Source organism: Pristis pectinata, chromosome 4 (assembly GCF_009764475.1).
Source record: "Pristis pectinata isolate sPriPec2 chromosome 4, sPriPec2.1.pri, whole genome shotgun sequence".
Lineage (NCBI taxonomy): Eukaryota > Metazoa > Chordata > Chondrichthyes > Rhinopristiformes > Pristidae > Pristis > Pristis pectinata.
In genome coordinates this window covers 29,468,565-29,489,618 of record NC_067408.1, presented here as the reverse complement: position 1 = coordinate 29,489,618, position 21,054 = coordinate 29,468,565, and the positions used below count along the sequence as shown (strand labels likewise).

Sequence of the window (21,054 nt, the reverse complement as noted above, 5' to 3'; positions counted from 1 at the left end):
ATTAACAAGAAGTGAAGTTAGGAAAAATCTTACACATGGAGGGTGGAAGAAATTTAGAACTTGAACTCCCTTCTGCAAATAATGGTGGATCAACTGTTAATTTTAAATCTGAGATTGATAAATTTCTGTTGACCAGAAGTATTAAGGGATATGCACACAAGGCCCATATATATGGTTAGATCACATCAGCTATGATCTTATTGAATGGCAGAACAGATTTGAAGATTAACGTGGACTGTTTCTATGATGTTATATTCCTATATTCAGCACACATGTGGTATTGCACAAAAAAAGCAGGTAAATGGATGGTATATAAAAAAAACAAATATGTCAAGGAAATGTACAGTGGAATTTCCCAGGGGATGATACTATGACTACTGCTTTTCTTAATGTACACTAATTATTTGAACTTTGGTGTGCAGAGCACAATTTCTCAGTCCCATACAATACCAAACTTAGATGCATGGTGAGGAGGATAGTAACAGACTTCAAGAATAGACTGGTGGAAGGCCTGGATAAGCAGCAAATGAAATTTAATGCAGAGTAACGTTAAGTGTTACGCTTTTGTTGAAAGAATAAGAGACAGCATAAACTAGAAGACAATTCAAAAGGGAATACAAGGAGAGAGATCTGGGAGTACATATGCACAGATTGTTGAAAGTGGCAGAGCAGCTCGAGGAAGTGTCAAAAAAGCATTCAGCATTTTGAGCTTTAATAAACAGTGGCACTGAGGACAAGAGCGAGGAAGGCATGATGTACCTTCATAAAATACTGGTTCAGCTACAACTGGTTTATCATATCCAGTACCTAATGCTGCAGCTTGGAACACTTGTAAGGAATTCAGAGAGGGTGCAGAAGATTTTCAAGAAAATGATTCCTTTGAATATTAACTGAATAGATTGGAGAAGGTGGGGTTGTTCTTCTTGGAACAGGGGAGGTTGTGAGGAGATCTGATACAGGTATTTAAAATTCTGAAGGGTACAGACAGTGTAGATATTGAGAAGCTGTTCCCATTGGCTGACAGACCAAGAAGCAGAGAACAAAGAATGAAGGCAGCTTGCAAAAGAGTTAATAGTGACATAACAAAAATCTTTTCTTCATCTTACAGGGCACATGATTAGGATCTGGATGCATTGCAAGGTGCTAATAGTGGAGGCAGATTCAGCTGTAACATTCAAAAACAAGCTGAAAAAATATCTGAAAGGAAAAATCATGCAGGGCTATTTTGTGGGAACAAGGGAGAAAAGGGAAGGCAGTCACTGGGCGAGTGGGACTAGCTGGACCGCTCTTTTAGAATTGCGATGCTGTCAACAGGCCAAATGATCTCCTTCTCTGTTGTGACCATTCCGTGATCTTGTGAAGTCCCACACTGCCAGGAATTGTAATGCATTCAGTTTTGTACCTGAAGAGGATATATTGGCCTTGATGCAGGGCAAATTCACAATTAATAAAGGGTTTAACTACCTAAATTATGTGTACAACTTGCTTAAAACTGGGCTGTATTCCCTCAAGTAATGAAGACCAAGGGATTATTACATGCATGTGTTTAAGATGATAAGAATATCCAAAAGAGTTGGGTAGATAATGAAAAACTATTGTCTTTGGTGATAAAATCCAGAACAGGACCATACTGTTTGAAATTAGAGCTTGATTGATCAGGTCTGAGATCGAGAAGTACTTCTTCAGACAAAGGATAATAGACATCTGGAAAATTCTTCCTAAAAGACCATGGATTCTAATTAAAATTTTCAAGACTGTAATCAATAGATATGTTAGGCAAAATATCAATGGATACTTGGGTCAGTGGGGTTGAACATAGAACATTACAGCAAAGTACAGGCCCTTTGGCCCACAATGTTACGCCAACATTTTATCAAGCTCTAAGATCTATCTAACCCTTCCCTCCCACATAGCCCTCCATTTTTCTATTATTCATGTGCCTATCTAAGAGTCTCTTAAATGTCCCTAATATATCTGCCTCCTCCACCTCTGCCAACAGTGTGTTCCACACACCCACCACTCTCTCTGTAAAAAACTTCTCTGACATCTCCACATACCTTCCTCCAATCACCTTAAAATTTTGCCCCCTCATGTTAGCCATTTTCGCCCTGGGAAAGAGTCTCTGACTGTCCACTCGATCTATGCCTCTTATCATCTTGTACACCTCTCATCCTCCTTTGCTTCAAAGAGAAAAGCCTTGGCTCGCTCAGCCTATTCTCATGGACACGATCGCCAATCCAGGCAGTATCCTGGTAAATGTCCTCTGCACCCTCTCTAAAGCTTCCACATCCTTCCTGTAATGAGGTGAGCAGAACTGAACACAAAACTCCAAGTGTGGTCCAACCAGTATTATAGAGCTGCAACATTACCTCGCGGCTCTTGAACTCAATACCCCGACTAATAAAGGCCAACACACCATACGCTTTCTTAACAACCCTATCAACCTGCGCGGCAACCTTGAGGGATCTATGAACGTGAACCCAAGATCCTTCTGTTCCTCCATACTGCCATTAATCTTGTATTCTGCCTTCAAATTTGATCTTCCAAAGTGCATCACTTCACACTTTTCTGGGTTTTTACTCCAGCTGCCACTTCTCAGCCTGGCTCTGCATCCGGTTAATATCCTGTTGTAACTACAGCAACCTTGTACACTATCCACACCACCACCAACCTTGAGATACAGGTTAGCTACGTACCAACTTAATGTATAACACGTTTGTGGGGTTAAATGGCATACTGATGATCCTTTGCAAAAATAAAGAAATACAAAGTGAAAATAGGATTTTCAAAATTTACTTACCACAGTTTAAGTGCATGCTTTTTGTTCCCTCACCACTCAGCGTGAATACAGAGGAAACCATTATCTGCAATCAGAAAAGTTCAAAATGTAAGGTTTGGCAATAAATCAGTTCTATTGGTTGAAAGTGGTTGTGTCATAATTTGAGATATACACAATATCATGATTAATCAGGGACAAAATATTTATAGATGTTAGGATATTTATTCAGATTTTGAGATTTAATTCATTTAGTTTTTCAATGGCTTCCATGTTTGACACATGAAAATTATTAGGTATAATGGGAATGCAGTAGGATACAAATTATTTTAGTCCTAAACTGTAACTGTACCTGTACCTGTAATTCTACTGTGATTAAAAAAATCAAAGGTGCACAAAATGCATAATTTTTTTTGATGGTGTTTATCTTAAAACTGCTGTCAGCTCAATAGCAAGAGATACAGACATACTGAGTACATCTCTGCTCATTATTTAAAAGAAACTCCCTTCCACTATTGCATTGCTGACCTGGATATAGCTGAGCAGCACCAGTGGTGTTCCACAGGGATCAGCAAGGAATTTAGAGATAAGAAAACTTCAAAGTACTCTGAACAGCGAGTTTGGGACACCAGGCCAAAAGGCTGTCAGCTTGGTGTTACCTGCTCATTCCTGAATAGGAATATCTGAAAGGGAGATACTGACTCAATGAAACTATAACAGAGGATATAGAGCAAGACATCTTGAACAGTTTAAATAGCATGATGTAGATAAAGCAAAGCATTAAATGAATCCATGCTACATGATTAATAAGTAGAAGAGAAGGTGAGTGATTTCAAGACATCACATACACAAATTGTTTTTCTGTACCCTGGATAACCATGTGCAAGAAGAAGGACCTCCGTTTGCATAAACATCAGCTCAGTTTCAGTATGAGTAGCTGTTAGGTTCAATTCAGGGTATATAGGAGACAGAATTTCCTGGGGCACCCCCAGAGATACAGAGAATCCAGGAGTAAGTGGATAGATAGTGTTGGAAAAGATAGTGCAGGAATAGAACATTACAGCAAATACAGGCCCTTCAGCCCACAATGTTGTGCCAACATTTTATCCTGCTCTAAGATCTATCTAACCCTTCCCTCCCGCATAGCCCTCTATTTCTCTATCACTCAGGTGGCTATCTAAGAATCTCTTAAATGTCCCTAAAGTATCTGCCTCCACAACCTCTGCCAGCAGTGCGTTCCATGCACCCACCACTCTCTATGTAAAAAAAAGTTACCTCTGACATCTCCCTTATATCTTCCTCCAGTCAGCTTAAAATTATTCCCTCTCATGTTAGCCATTGTCACCCTGGGAAAAAGTCTCTGACTGTCCACTCGATCTATGCCTCTTATCACCTCTATCAAGTCTCCTCTCATCCTCCTTCTCTCCAAACATAAAAGCCCTAGTTCACTCAACCTATCCTCATAATCCTCCCGGATTATGGGCACACTCACACTTCCAGGGTACAAAACATTTTTGAGGGATGAATAGGGATGGTTGGGTAAAGGAGCAGCCAAATTTCAAGAACCAAGTGAGAACTTTTGACAAAAGTAGATGAAGTTTCAAAAGTTACGGTAGAATATAAAAAAAATGTTAAAAACAGTCTCAAAAGTACTAATTTCACGATTACGTAATAAGCACGGGAATAGCCAGATGAAACTATCCTACATAACATATAGAACCATACAGCACAAAACAGGCCCTTCGGCCCACCGTGTCGTGCCGTCCATCAGACCACCCTCACACTACCTAACCCCTTCCTCCCGCATATCCCTCTATCTCACGTTCCTCCATATGCCTATCCAACAAGCTCTTGAACCTGTTCAATGTATCTGCCTCCACCACCACCCCAGGCAGTGCATTCCATGCACCAACCACTCTTTGGGTGAAAAACCTCCCTCTGACATCTCCCCTGAACCTCCCACCCATAACCTTAAAGCCATGACCTCTCGTCTTGAGCATTGGTGCCCTGGGAAGGAGGCGCTGACTGTCTACTCTATCTATTCCTCTCAATATTTTATATACCTCTATCATGTCTCCTCTCATCCTCCTCCTTTCCAGTGAATAAAGCCCTAGCACCTTAAACCTCTCCTCATATTCAATACCCTCCAATCCAAGCAGCATCCTGGTAAATCTCCTCTGCACCCTCTCCAATGCCTCCACATCCTTCCCATAATGAGGCGACCAGAACTGAACACAGTACTCTAAATGTGGCCTAACTAGAGTTTTGTAAAGCTGCATCATAACCTCGCGGCTCTTAAACTCAATCCCATGATTTATGAAAGCCAACATCCCACTGGCCTTCTTAACTGCTCTTTCCACCTGTGAGGCAACTTTCAACGAACTGTGAATATGAACCCCCAGATCCCTCTGCTCCTCCACACTGCCAAGTACCTTGCCGTTTACCCTGTACTCTGCCCTGGAGTTTGTCCTTCCAAAGTGTACCACCTCACACTTCTCCGGATTGAACTCCATCTGCCACTTGTCAGCCCAGCTCTGTAAGCTCCGACAGCCCTCCACACTATCCACAACACCGCCTATCTTAGTGTCGTCCGCAAACTTACTAACCCAGCCCTCCACCCCCTCATCTAAGTCATCTATAAATATCACAAAAAGTAGAGGTTCCAGAACCGATCCCTGCGGGACACCACTAGTCACTGCCTTCCAATCCGAGGGCACTGCCTGCAGAAAAGAGGGTTTCAAATTTCAGGAGCATTTCTGGAAAAGTAATTGCAGCTTGGAATACAGCAAATGTAACATCAATACTTATGAAAGGGGAGAAGAGATAAAATAGGGAACCAAAGACCAGTTAGCCTGCCACCATTAAGGATGTGATAAGACATTTAGAACATCATAGTATGTTTGGACAAAGTCAACATGGTTTTGTGAAAGGAAATTTTGGGATTTTTCTTGCTAACGTAACCAGCTGAGTATGAAAGTAAGCTTTGAGGAGGACACGGAGTGCAGAAGGCTGATAGAACATTACAGCACAGGAACAGGCCCTTTAGCCTATGATATTTTGCCAAACTAATTAAGCTAATGACATCTAATCCCTTCTACCTGCACATGGTCCACACCCCTCCATTCACTTCTTATTCATGTGCCTATCTAAGAGCCTCTTAAATGCCTGTATTGTATCTGCCTCCACCACCACCCCTGAATGCAATACTCCAGTTGTGGCCTAACCAGAGTTTTATAAAACTGCAGCATAACTTCTTGACTCTTGAATTCAATGTCTTGACTAATAAAGGCAAGCATGCCAAATGCCTTCTTTACCACCCTATCGACTTGTGCAGCAGCCACTTTCAGGAAGCAATGGACTTGGACCCCTAGATCCTTCTGTACATCAATGCTGTCAGGGGTCCTGCCATTACCTGTGTACTTTCCCTTTACATTTGGTCTCCCAAAGTGCAATTGGCTGGATTAAACTCCACCTGCCATTTCTCCAATGATATCTGCAACTGATCCATATCCAACTGTATTCTTTGGTAATCTTCTACACTATCCACAGCACCACCAATGTTTGTGTCATCTGCAAATTTACTAATCCACCCATGTTTTCATCCAAGTCATTTATACATATCACAAACAGCAGAGGTTCCAGTATGGATCCCTGCTAAACACCACTAGGCACAGATCTTCAGCCAGAATAATATCCATCAATCACTATCTTCTGTCTTCTATGGGCAAGCCAATTCTGAATCCAAATGGCCAAGTCACCGTGGATCCCATGCATCATAATATTCTGGATAAGCCGACCAGGAGGGACATTGTTCAATGCCTTACTAAAATCCATGTAGACAACATCCACAGCTCTACCTTCCTCAATCACTTTCATCACCTACTCAAAAGACTAATCAAGTTAGTAAGATATGGCTTGCCCCACACAAAGCCATGGTTTTCCAAATGCTCATAAATCCTTATCCTAAGAATCATTTCCAATAACTTCTCAACCACAGATGTGAGACTCACGTCAGGCCCTGGGGACTTATCCACCTTAATGTTCTTCAAGAGACCCAAAACCACCTCTTTCTTTATCTCAAAATGCCCTAGCATATTATCATTGCTCTACACTGATCTCACTATCCTCCACGTCCTTCTCCTTGGTGAATACCAATGCAAAGTACTCACTTTGGACCTCGCCCACATCCTCCACACCAAGCACATGTTCCCTCCTTTACCCTTGATATCTAAAGATCTTGGAAACCAAGTGGATCATGGAAAATGAACTAAACACAAAAACAGCCATAATCAAAATCTGGCTGTCAAAACAGTAATGGAACAATAAGAGAGAATGACGAAACAGACTAATCATTAAATGGAACGCAATGTCTATATGTATTAATCGTAAAACATAATCAAAGGAAGGCTGGAGATAATTGGGGATGAAAAAGGAGATGATCTTCTGGGAGTAGAGTGCGTGGCTCAGGTTGTAAATATATATTTTACATGATTTACTCTGCTTTGCACAAGAGGATTCTTTACTAACAAAGTCAGGTGCAAGGAACATGGTGGTGATATGGAAATAAGATTAAAGCAAATTAGAGGTCATATATAAAATGTTTAGACAATCCTCCGAAGTGGCAAAGTTATCTCATCCAGGTAGGCTGCATCCTAGGTTTCCAAGTGAAGCAAGGGTAAATATTGTTAGAAATAATATTAGAGTACAATCTTGCAGTAATCCTTAAATATGGGTGATAGTAGAGGAATGGAAATCCCCACCTGTTCAAAAAGGGGGCAATGAATTCTGCAGTTGTGAACCAGTTAGTATAACATTAGTGGTGGTGCAACATTTCAAGGAAATAATCCAAACAAAATTACTTGGAAATTGGCAATTGACTTTTTGATGAAGGAATGGAAAAGGTTGACAGGGGTAGTGTTTGACGTGTGCATCAGTAAGAATGATCAAGCCACAAAAATGTTATGGCTCTCATATTTAAGGGGAGGGTGGAGAGAAAGGGCAAAACTGCTGAAAATAATCAGGCAAGACTGAGGACGTGTAAATCCTCCAAACTTCATAACGAGACCTCATTATCTTCTTGTTTCCCCACGACTGACAGCAAAATTGACAGATTGATTGGTAGCAGTGCAAGATTTAATCCGAAATAGAACGCAGTGATTCAACCCAGCATTCTGCTGAACTATCCTCATTTTAAGGTTACAAGACTTTATTTTACATACAGCCAAGTGGGAAAAATCATTGTCTCCTTGGGATTGCCAGTAGTGAGGAGAGGGGCTGAGGAGACAATTAGCATTTGTGGTTTTGGGAAACAGAGAGGTCTGTGAGTCTAGGGGAGGTCTGCATTCACAACGGGTGCAATGAGAGTTCACATTGGGACAGACTAAGGAGGGTAGCAAACATGTCTGAGTGGAAAGAGTGGCTGTGTTTGCAGGGGTCACCCAAAGGCACCTGTGAAGGGGTGTGGAGGTAGATTTGAGCAGATTTAGAGTCAGAGTTGTACAGCATAGAAACAGGCCCTTTGGCCCACCATGCCTATCTATACTAATCCCACTTGTCTGCATTAATTCCATATCCCTCTCTGCCTTGCTCATTCAAGTACCTGTCCAGATGCTTCTTAAATTTTGTTCCTGCATCCACCATCTCCTCTGGCAGCTCATTCCACATACCAACTACTCTTTGTGTGAAAAATTTATCCTTCAGATCCCCTTTTGAACCTCTCCCCCTAAACCTACGCTCTCTAGTTTTGGACACACGTACCATGGGAAACAGACTCTGGCTATCTACACCTCTATCGTGTCACCTCTCCTCAACCCGCACATTCAGCAGATTGATTGTTTTGATAGAGACCCAAACTGCTATTGAGTTTCAAGGATCGATGAATACTAAAAATGATTTAAACAAGCAAAACGGCATCATAATTCCACGCATCTTTTGTACGGAAATCTCCTGGCATTCTGTTGTTTGGCAGCAGTCGAAAAAAACTGAGTCGCCCGCACTTATTTTCGGGTTTTGTACTTCGAAAAACATCATTTAACTAGTTATGTGGGATGAAAATAAAACACCCTCACGCGGATGCCCCTTCAAAATGATACGAATTGCCAGTCTGCCTCTGCACTTGAAAAAATTGTGCATCACTGACCTGGACCCCGAACCGCCCTCCACTGGACGGAGACCCTGAGGTCTAACGTATCACCCGAGGTGCCACACGGCGTCGCTGTCTAACATCTCACCCAGAAGACAGCACCCCCAATAATATCCAACGTATTGCCTTCAAACTAATCGCACTGGGGCTTAAATGTGCGATTTTACGACTCGGAGTAAATCCCTGAGTTTAGGCTGACCCTACGGCTGGACATCAGCGGGAACAATGCCTGGGCTGCACAGGAAGCTAAATAAACATTAAAAATATGGCGGCCTCCTCCAAAATGCCACAGAGCGCAGGTCAGGCGGGACCTGCATTGCTGATGGGGACCTGTCACCCCTGTAACCCTATCCTCCTCGCCAAAATACATTCGATTCTGTCACGACGAAGGTCAGTTTAACGCATAGTGCTATACCGTTATGTATAACCCCCCCCCCCCCCATGTTTATTTGACAATACTGTGTAATACGTACTGTAGCACGATTCTGTATGATCTCTCGAGACAACGTGGACTTGGCCGGATCCCCAACCTTGTGAGCGGCAATCACTGGGTGAGGTCACTGGCATGTACTGTATGGAACTGTAACCCAAAGTCTAACAGCAGCTGCATGGAAAATACAAGTGTTTCTGTATTACAAAATCATTGGCCAACGTTTTGACGCCTTGCTTTCTACTTCTGCATATTCGTGATTACTAGTAACAGACTTTTATAGATATCGAAAATATTTAGTGAATTATTAATTTGTAATAACTAATTGTTCAAGGTCTGAATAAAATGCAAAATAGGAATACTTACTTCCCTGGGTTATTTTGTTAAATGACAAAAAATATAGTTACATTTTCAAATTCAAATTTCGGAACTGATCAGTACACATCACAAATTCGATTCGTTTCACTTTCCTCTGATCGCAGGGGCGTAGGTTAATTTAAAATGGAACACAATTCTTCATGTACTTCTATTAAGCTAAACTAGCAGCCACCCGATCTCACACAATACAGTTGAAAAGATCCGGTAAATGTCCTATCGTATGTAAATTCAGCTGTTGATCCGTGTTTGAAATCATTCCATTCTATTCAGCCACCAGTTTTAAGTTTTAAATCTGCCCATTTGTCTCGACACGTTTGAACAGTTTATGTTAACGTCGAGAGAATTTCTTTGCTTTAACAGGATTAGATCAGAAATTCACACTTTAAAGAAAAGTGCTGTTTGAGACACATTCGGCATCTGCGATTCACTTGAAGCCCTGAAGGTTTGGCGTCTCTAATTAGTGTCAAACAGCGAGTTCCGCGCCGACTTGTAATTGACCCTCACTATCAAAGGATATGCCGAACCTCGGTCAGAAAAAAAGTGAATAATTCATCGGTATAAATTCAATTCATGGAAAATCTGTGTCTGAATATGAGAACATTTAATGGGAGTAGGAGTTTTAAAAACGTTCAATTTAGGCCAGAACTGTTTCAACTACACTTTACAACAATTGAAATTAAGTAATTTAAAACGGAAATGATTAACAATTTTGAAATCAATTACTATCTCCTTCAATTCAGGGCCTCCTTAAATTGATGTCATGACTCTTAACATCTGAGAACAGAGCTTGAATCATATGTTTACAAAAACGAGTAATAAGATAACTCACCACAGGATGCCGTGGTGGAAAACAACATAACTATTATTCAAACCAAGTGAGATTCCTTTGTAGGATATGCTGGAGCCACGCTCTTCCTTACTATTACTTCTAGGGTGGGTTTGCAGTATTCGTTAGGCGTGGAGATTGTCGTCACATTAGATCACCTTTCCGTCGAACCTTTCTACTGTCCTGGAATCTGCAGCATGGGAAACAGAGTCATCCTGACTGGTTTCTTAACCCATATTTAATAAAACATGTATTTAAATGTTCTACTTACAATTCAGTGTTCCCGTGTGTTTCTAAAAACGATTTGAAAACTTCTAAATTCAACGCAAAGGTGAAACATTGTTCTTCAATTAGCCTGAACAGGTGGTGTTCATTTCATCCGAACTAGGGTCAACTGCGTGAACCCTCCCCCTGCCCATTTCAATGGAAGTGCGAGTATTTCCTTATTTTCAACGTTATTACTTGTAATAATACAATCTGCGTGAGTTTGACCCCATTGCAAGATCATGGGTTATTTAACAATATTATACGCTTGTAAAATGCTTGTTTTTTTTCTATTACGATTTTGCCTCAAAACATTTTTTACTCAGATGGAAGAGTAATCTTTAATCTTGATACGAAAGACTGATAACCAGATTAAGGAGGTGTTAATTTAAGGCCAGGTAATAAATTGTGTGGATTTAAAGCAAAGTATTTCAACGTGTACGATCAAGATGGTTGACGATTCTACCCCGATGGATGGAATGAAGGGAGGTCTGAAGATGAAAGAAAGTGCGAACCTACCTGATGAAACTCAGGTTTAAATGAGATGATAGAGAGTTATAAACCATGTAAATATTTAAAATATATGCAAGAGCTTTTTTAAAAAAAGGATGGAAATAGGAGTGATGTATTGGGATAGGTTGTGGGATGGTACCTGCGCACGTGGAATTAATAAAATCTTATCGCCTCTCGTGGCTTGGGGTAGTTTCCGAAGCGCTTTTTTTAAGTCACCGACGTGCATTATAATACAGGAGGTGCAACCATTGTATACAGTATGATCCCACCGATAAAACAATCAATTTCTTATGGCGACGATGCGGGATAAATTATTCCCCAGTTTATCGAAGTGGTAACGTTGGATCTTAGAAGGTGGATGGGCTTCGCATTATTGGAAAGGCACCATGCTGATGGTGCAGCAATCTCTCGGGTTGGAATTTCTACTCTAGTTTCTTGAACCTACAACCTGACCCAGAGCCAAGAAAGCTACCAAAGGTCGATATGATTCTGGCTGAGACAACAGTACAGTTGAAGGCTTTATTTGCAGGTCGGATGAGATAACGCAGGTAAAGACCGAAACTAAGCAGCAATGGCAATACGGATGATAGTTTTTAATGGCGGATTTCGGGTGTGAAGTTATTAAATGTACATAACTGGGTTTAATAAAAGCGAGCATGGATTTCGATCTACCGCGTTTACTTCGGCAGAATCCTGGAACTACACGAAAACGAATGCCTTCTGTTGAAAACCGCCATCCCTGCAGTAAGTTATTTCTTAAAAATTAAGGACGATGACTTTCAGATTTGATTGTGTAGATATTTCTTGATCGGCTAATCCGTCAGATGGCACCAGAGATGGTCCACGTGGTGGCTTTTGGCGGAGAAATTAACGCTGATCTTGCGCATTCTTCAAGAACACCAAACTCCAATGAGCAGAAGGACATAATGACACTTAGCATAGCGCCATGGCTTACCTTGAGGTAGTTAACTAAGGGAAGGAGTGGCTATTTCGAGTTAGTTGACTTCCATGAACCAATGTGGTAAACTCCCTAAGAGATGAGGCCAGATTTGAATTTAGGATTCAATTTTCTGCACCACACGATGCAACTTTTTCTAACAAAAACGTAACTAATTCTTAATGTCCCTTCTAAATCAAATTAAATATAAATAATGCAAAAGCTGTGTAGCAATTGGTGAATATTCAAATATAATTTCATACTACGTATTGTTTTAAATATCTAGTTTATCACTAGCGATAAAATTTATCTAAAGTAACTTCCCCGGCGTGCATCTACTTTTGAATACTTTCATCGCTTACCTTGCATTTGTCAGTGATTCTGTGCTAGTTTATCTAATTACTTTTGGTTCCAGTCAAATCGAAATCAAACCTTTCAATACAAATGGTTTAAAGTTACAAGACAACAGTGACGTACGCTTCTGTTAAATGTACACCTCTTAAGAAGCGTCTTGCGGCTGGATGTTGATGGCAATTTGGAAAGAAAACGTTAACTGCCTTGATAGGACACGCATCAATCTGGCTGTATATCATTTCGCAATATGAATACGTTTTAAAATTATGAAACTGACATGTAATCTTAAAATCAAGGTAAGCCTGAAGATTGAAAAGTGTTATCACAAACTGGTACGTTCTGGTGCTGTGGCGTGAATTTGGAAGTACTTGGATACATATCTCATCGGGCGACTGGATCCCGGAGAAGTTGCCAGACCTGCCCGAGGATGTATATCACGGCTACCTAATGTCTTTTTAAAGGTCATTCGTACCTACAGAAAACAAGGTGTAACCGATCTGAACAACCCTGGAAATCACTTTTGGTCCCTCAAGTTCCCCAAAACGCCACGTACTGGCTCTGCGATCCTGGTAACCGACTAAATTCGCCGAAAACCCATCGGCCCCACTACTCGTTATTAGTGGTAGCAATTTGATCATTGACTGTAATTTTTAGTGTAAGCATTTTAATTGCTTTGACGTGGGCCACAGTTATGCTGCAGCCAGCGTGAAGTCAAATTGTGTGAGACTACTACTTGGAATAGTCTCGCACCGTTTGCTAAAAGTAAGTCGTATTTGAACTAATAAAGGCAGCAGATGCTGGCAATACTAAGCGGGTCGGACAGCGTCTGTGGAGAGAAGCAACGTTAACGTTTCAGGTCGACCTTCTTTCACCTGAATCCTTGGAATTATCTGCGATTACCGTTCTAACCTAATTTAGCAAAATATTGCAATAACCCTAATGCACCAATCTAAAAATTACAGTCGCTCATCATAGCACACTTACAATCACGTTTCGTAAAGTTTTTCAAAATTGTCAGAGTAACAAAACTATTTACGTAACATTTTATCGTCTGAAAGTTCCGAATCTGGCAATCTGATTATTTATTGAGTGACACTATATGGGCAAATGGCCAATTTTTACAACCTACTATTTACAATTCCTTCATTGAACAGCCAATTATTTTTTGATGTTGATTGGGACAAGCATTGACCAGCGCATGCGGAAGTCTTTTAATTAAGTTATGAAACCATTAAAATTCACCTTGATTAATGTGATATCTTAGTTCCTCGTTTTCAATACCCCAGTACAGTACCATAACTTAAACTGTATACTTCAAGAAGTCTCGATCTATCATACCAAATGGGCGCCTGTTTTTTTTCCAGAGTTCGCCTAAAAACACGCTCTTTGGAATTCCAAAATTTTCCATTCAAAATGAGCATGAGTAATGGATTCAACATTAAGCAAGGAAATATACAAAATTCGAGCATTCTTCTCTAGTCAGACGGGTAGTATATCACATAATGTAGATTCCTAAATCCTGTTCGGTGGAACAAAGCCTCTGCAGTGCAATCGAAACTGAACCAAGCAATTCACAACTCCACTCACTTGCCAGATACGAGTTAAATGATACATTGTTAGATAATTCCCAATTAACAATATCTCTAGTAAAGATAACTGGGAGAAAGTAATGAAGCACGTTTGCGTAAATTGTTGCAACAATCACACTGTCATGATCAAATAAATAATATTTCTCATAACATCAAGAACGAAACTAATATATTTTCGAGGTTAAAATCAATGTCTCAATGTGAGTAATTTAATTAAAGATTAAATGTTATGAGGAAAGACATAGATTAACTTCATTGTGGAAGTATTCAATAAATGACTAGTGGTGATAAGTGCTAACAACAATCCTTTTGAAATTCATTATTCGGCTTTTCTTGTCTACGATTGGTTGCAGTGTCTGTTTACACATTTCTCGGCTCCGAACTGGTTAATTTACAACAAGGGTATTTTTCCCGACCGCTGAGCACCCCATATAAAGAGTGGAACAACTTCCTCGGGCCACAATTCCACGGTCAGTCCTTTGAATCTGGAGGAATAAATAAATAAAAGGTGCTGAAGTAATTCCAGCGAACTAGACACTATGAACCTCCCTCAGATAATTGCTTGTTTTGTGTTTGTCTGCAGTGATATTAGTCCAGTCGCATCGTGGTAAGTTTATTTCGCAGGAAGTTGACAATGTACTTCAATGTTCAATGTGTGTGTGGGGGGGGGGGGAAGTAATGTTCAAATTAAACAGCCACAATATTCTAACATTCTCGTTACAGGTCCGTAAACAATTTTTTGATGACTGGCCCGAAGGTGAGTGATAATACTTTTAATTATTTAACACATTAGAATCTTTAAAATCCGTTTGAACATTATAAACTAATTTTAAAATGTCTTTCTTTGATGTTCGCGGATTTTGAAAGTTAATATTTGTACTTTATTTCCGTACACTTTAAAACAATGTGGCATTGGATGCCGTGGACTCGCAGGTGCGGCCGCATTTCCACTAATTACTGGAATTGCCGGGAATATTTTGCGAGGCTGCAAACTTCCTTCATCGCGATTCCTAATACTTTGATTTTTAGTTGGTGATAGATTCCCCCCCCCCAAAAAAAAATCACTAGTTATTTTATCAGCATTTTGGATTTCTTGGAACTTCCAAGTATAAAGCATAAAACTGAATGCAGTAACACTAGCAATTATGCCAGAAGCGGAACTTCACCTGGCTCTGTAGAGGTAATCAGGTGCTGCTAAATCGCTCGCCTCACTGGCGTTGGCTAACTTCTACTTCAGGCGTTCCTGACCTATTCCAGCAGTGTGGCTGCTGGGGCGGAATCTGGGATCGACGAATGTAAGCACCAGTTCGCTTGGGACCGCTGGAATTGTCCAGAGAGTGCACTGCAACTCTCGACACACAACGGCCTTCGCAGCGGTAAGGACCCATCGTATAGTTTTCAAGAATTTTTTTAAACTGATGGTTATTTTCTAATTAGCTCCCCTTTCTTTCATTTTAACGTCCTTTAATTAGCCACGAAAGAAACCTCTTTTGTGCACGCGATAAGTTCTGCAGGTGTCATGTACACCCTGACAAGAAACTGCAGTCTGGGGGACTTCGACAACTGTGGATGCGATGAATCGAGAAGCGGTCAGGCTGGTAGGTTGCCTACCCTTGTTAAGGAATCTTTACACTGTTTACGTCTGAAATTCATCTCGCGGGGAAAGGTGCTTGCTTTTAATGCACTTTCAGCAAAAATCTCACATCCTGCAGAAAATCCGTTTTTATTTGTATTGATTACAATGCTGACATGTCTGAATTTTTTTTCAGGTGGTCGGGGGTGGGTTTGGGGAGGATGCAGTGACAATGTTGAATTTGGGGAACGGATTTCCAAACAGTTTGTCGATGCCCTGGAGACGGGACAGGATTCCAGAGCCGCCATGAACCTCCACAATAACGAAGCAGGAAGAAGTGTAAGTATATGGGCTGAGTTCATTTTTTTTCAATGTTACCTTATGTGAAGCAGAACGTCATATTTTCTTTCACTGCAACACTTTTAAATTTTCGACACACCGCGGTCTTGGAGGTGGTGGTTAGAAAATTAAGCCAACAATATGCAGGGGCGTGTACTCATTTCCCAAACTAACGCTTCCCGAGGGTTAAAGAAATTGCCCGTCCTTTCTCCCATAGTCTTAATCTCTTGGCTAGAGATTGATCGGGGCATTCTTGTGTCCATCAATAACAATCCAAACCCAGCGGGGTTTGGACCCTCGAGAGGACGGATGGTAGCATCGCTGCTGCCTGTATACTGTCTAATTGGAGAGCAAGGAACAATGTGCTTCTGAGAAACGGAGAAAGTTCGGTCTCATTCTCATTTTGTGGATTGCACACGGTCACTGTTTCAGTATCTGCGCATCCTAAAATATCGCTGCTTCCTTCCCTCCCCTCAAATATCTCTACTCCTTAGCAAAAGCCGACCTTTGTGCGGCGATGCCATCTGGAAGGCTGAGATTAGAATCCGTCACTCATTGTGGGCTCGGTGTGTAAGCAAGCTGCAGCGATCTTTGTCTTGCTGCTGTCCACTGCTGGACTTTCCAAAAGCGTGTGGAAGGGAAAAGACGTCTCAGTTTCTTTCTTGGTTTCCCTTGGAATTTTTGTTCTCCCCTAAACCATGTTCCACAACAGTAAATGAAAATAGAAGGGGGAAAAACTGATGATGGAAATCTGAATTTTTTTTATTTTTTTAAAAAAAAAGCAGAAAATGCTGGAAACAGCGGATCAGGCGGCACCATTGGGAAGAGAAAGTTTTTCAGTTTCTCTTTCCACGGATGCAGCCTGACCAGCAGAACACTTTATTTTTATTCAAGGCCAAATGGAACCTGGAACCAAAGGTTGGGTTTCACCGGTGGATCTGTGCTTGGGTTTAGGATAGAGGCGTGCTGAAGGGATGTGGGCGAGTTGCATTGAATACAGATTTGGTGTGTATCCAATAAGATTTCCGTCGTTTATTGGATCCATCAAGCGCTGACTTTGAATATAAATTACCGTAAAATCTTGAAGTGGGATCTAGATTATCTGTTATGAAGCAGGACGAATTAACAAATCGTATAATCGGTAATATCACGCAAATCTGGATTTGGTTGTGATGGAAACACATACCTTCCAACTAGGATTACTAGTTGTCGGAATTGATGTGGTACTGCATACAGGATAAGAGTTGAGCATATCACTAGTTTTAACCTAATGTGGGCACTGATTACACAAACGTAAGTGGGTATGAATTACTTGAGAGTTTAAATTTCGATGTTGATTCTGTAGGCTGTCAGACAGACCATGAAGCGAACTTGCAAGTGTCACGGAGTGTCGGGGAGCTGCAGCATCCAGACGTGTTGGCTCCAGTTGGCTGGTTTCCGAGATATTGGGAACTTCCTGAAGGTGAAACACGAACAAGCTGTTAAGATTGATTTAGAAAAGCGGCGTATGAAAGGCGGGAACAGTGCGGATAACCGTGCAGCGATCGCGGATGTGTTCAGCGCAGTGCTGCCGACTGAACTTGTCTACTTGGAGGACTCTCCAGATTACTGCGTCCGTAACGCCTCGCTGGGATTGCAGGGAACAGAAGGAAGAGAATGCCTCCAAAGTAGCAAGAACCTCTCCCAGTGGGAGAGGAGGAGCTGCAGACGGTTATGCGGAGAGTGCGGTCTCAGGCCAGATGAGAGGAAAACTGAGATTATCAGCAGTTGCAACTGCAAATTCCACTGGTGTTGCACAGTCAAATGCGAGCAATGCAAACAAATCGTGACCAAATATTATTGCTCTCAGCGAGAGAAAAATAGATCCTACAACAATAACAAGCGTAAAAATCGGGCTCGAAGTTGGTGAACGAGACACAGCTCTCCCTGCCCTGCTGATCTAGAAGACCTTAGAATTTGCTGCTCTCAATATTCATTTTACCAACCGAACAGACGCGATGAACACCATTGAACGGATATATTCTTCGGGTCTTAACTTTTGTAATCAGTTTTGCAAATTATTGTAAAATGCCTTTTTTTGGGGGGGCACCAGATTTTAGAAAATCTTTGTTTTTAAGAAAAAATAATTTCTTATTGTGAGAAACCTTCAAGGCTGGGATTATTTAATTACATGCGAGTAAATTTTGGAAATATCTTATTCTTCTGGCTTAGTTAATATAGTTGCATATTTGAATACCTGTGGTTGTGTATCGAGCAGTTTCTTTCTATGTAAGTAGATAGGACTCCTAACGACAACTTGTTTCTGCACGTTTTTATGCACTTTTTTCTGTAATGCTTTTGCACTTGTTCAGAAACGTTCGCACTGTAACGGAAATCGCACATGGACACTTAGAAATTGAGGTAACTTCTGATAAATTATGTATAGTAAAGGACCTTTTCACTTGAATTCAATTGATTTGTTAGTTTGAGCACCCCGGACCACCAATTGCGACCAAAGAAACTGCTTCGTTTAAAAATGTTCAATTCTGTAATAAAGTTATAAGGCTTCCCGATTTATGATCCAATAAATTTATTTCAATCAACTTGCCTAGATTTGTGACACTTTAATTTGCTCGATGAACTTGGCTTTTTTTCTTATGAAAACACTTTACTGAACAGATAAAAATTATTCAGAAACTTGCATTATTTAAACGCTTCGAGACGCTTTATCACGTTTAGTGCATGATAGCAACCATAATGCTGGTGGAAACAACCAAGTGCTTGGTCAGAGATAGGATCTAAGGAATATCCTGTCGTAGGATTTAAGGTGAAGAGGGAGGTTTGGAGGAGGAAGTCTAGAGGCTGAAGCCAGTTAAATGGGATGATTTCAAAATTGGATGTACCTAAGAATGACTGCTTAAGGGTCAACATTTTGGTGTTGCATAATCTGGAGATATTGCTCAGCAAGTAAGGGAGTGACGAGTCAAAGGTATGCTGCCAGATCGGACATCTGGGCTTTGGAAGATCTGGTTTATTCTGGGCACCTTTTATATCCCTGAGTTCAATCTTATGCTTGACCCATGTTGTGTTTGTGTTATTTTTGTGATGCAGCTGACATCAGGAATACCTATTGACAATAAGGAGACCCTTCAGCCCATCAGGTCCATGCTAGCAATCCCATTAGTTCCCCCACTGCCTCCTTATCTCTCTATACATAGAACAGTACAACACAGGAACAGGCCCTACGGCCCACTATGTTGTGCTGAACTAATTAAACTAGAAACTAAATGCCTAACTAAACTAATCCCTTCTGCCTACACAATATCCATATTCCTCCATTCTTTGCACATTCATATGCCTATGTCTATCATATTTGCCTCCACTACCATGCCTGCAGCACATTCCAGGAATCCACCACTCTTTCACCTTAAACGTATGTCCTTAGCATTAGATATTTTGACCCGGGGGGAAGATACCAGCTGTCTGTCTATGCCTCTCATAATCTTACACTTCAATCAGGTTTCTCCTCAGCCTCAACCTTCCTCTCAATCCCTCCATTTTCTGACCTAGTGGTCTGGTTCCCATCCTCTTGCCAAACTAGTTTAAACCCTCCTGAGTAGCACCAGCAAACCTCCCCTCCAGGGTATTGGTTCCCATCCAGTTAAGGTGCAACCCCTCCCTGCCCCAGAAGAGGTTCCAATGATCCAAGAACCTGAAACCCTGCACCAGCTCCTCAGCTGTGCATTCATACAATGCACCCTCTCCCACACGTGCCCATCAACTACCCTCTGCTGCTTCCTACCATTGAAGATCAACTTAAAGTAGCCAATTACTGTCCCAGTATGTCGTTGGGATGTGGGAGGAAACCAGAATACCCAGAGGAAATGCACATGGTCAAGCAGTGAAAGTACAAACTCTGAACAGACAATACCTAAGGTCAGGAATGTTTTTGCATTAATTACAGTGCTTCCCTATACCTGCACAACTTCACCTAGAGCCACTGAAAATAATTGTAAAAATCATAAACCAATAATATAAAACTAAGTCAAGCATATGTCCTATTTAATTGTTTAAGTTGACACTAATAACACCATAAAGTGTTCAAGGCTTGGATCAATTCACCCTTTACAACCCAACAAGTCACCTTGTCCAACCGTGATTGCTCCCCATCTAGTTTACTTCTCTCAACCAAGCAGCTGACTGCTTCTACTAGTTTAATCAAAAATTAGCTGGAACTTAAAAACAATACTGACAATACTCAACAGGTCAGGCATTCATAGAGTCATAGAGCATGGATACAGGCCCTTCAGCCCAACCAGCCCATGCCAACCACAGTGCCCACTCAGCTAGTCCAAATTTCCTGCATTCAGCCCATATCCCTCTAAGCCCTGCCCCTCCATGTACCTATCCAAGTGCTTCTTAACTGATACTATTGTACCTGCCTCAACCACTTGCTCTGCAACTTGTTCCATATACTCACTACCCTCTGCATGAAAAAGTTCCCCTTGGGTCCCTTTTAAAACTTTCTCCCTTCTCCCTAAACCTATGCCTCCTTGTTTTAGACTCTATTGAGAGGCAGCCACTATTGCAAAACATGTTTTAACCCCACATATCTAGATAGTGACAATTTTAGTGATTTTTTTGAAGAAACAGATACTACTGAGTTTCAGCTTGGATTGCTGTCAGACAACAGCAATCAAATTAGTTTGTCTTTAAGATAAATATAACTTTTGGTTTCATGTGTTTGCTTGAATTGTTTTTACCATTCATTAGACTTGGATTCAATAGCAATTTGGACCATTTTCAAAACAGCATTGCATTTGTGATTGTAAAATATCCACTACTTCACAAATAAGATTGTTCAATTATTAAAACATAAATTTTTCAAGACTCTCCCCAACTGCACCCCACCATCCTCTACTAAAAAAAACACCAATTGTTTCCAAGTTGAATA

The 21,054-nt window shown here is 41.0% G+C and overlaps 1 protein-coding gene across 1 annotated transcript; it reads left to right on the top strand.

Annotated features, from left to right (window-relative positions):
• The first annotated feature begins 14,668 nt into the window (after positions 1–14,668).
• Positions 14,669–18,701, top strand: LOC127569564 (protein Wnt-8-like). Its single transcript, XM_052014325.1, has 6 exons — positions 14,669–14,816; positions 14,933–14,966; positions 15,447–15,585; positions 15,682–15,807; positions 15,979–16,121; positions 17,467–18,701. Exons 1-6 carry the CDS (start codon positions 14,749–14,751, stop codon positions 18,028–18,030), a joined length of 1,074 nt encoding a protein of 357 aa, XP_051870285.1. The 5' UTR covers positions 14,669–14,748; the 3' UTR covers positions 18,031–18,701.
• The last annotated feature ends 2,353 nt before the right edge of the window (positions 18,702–21,054 follow it).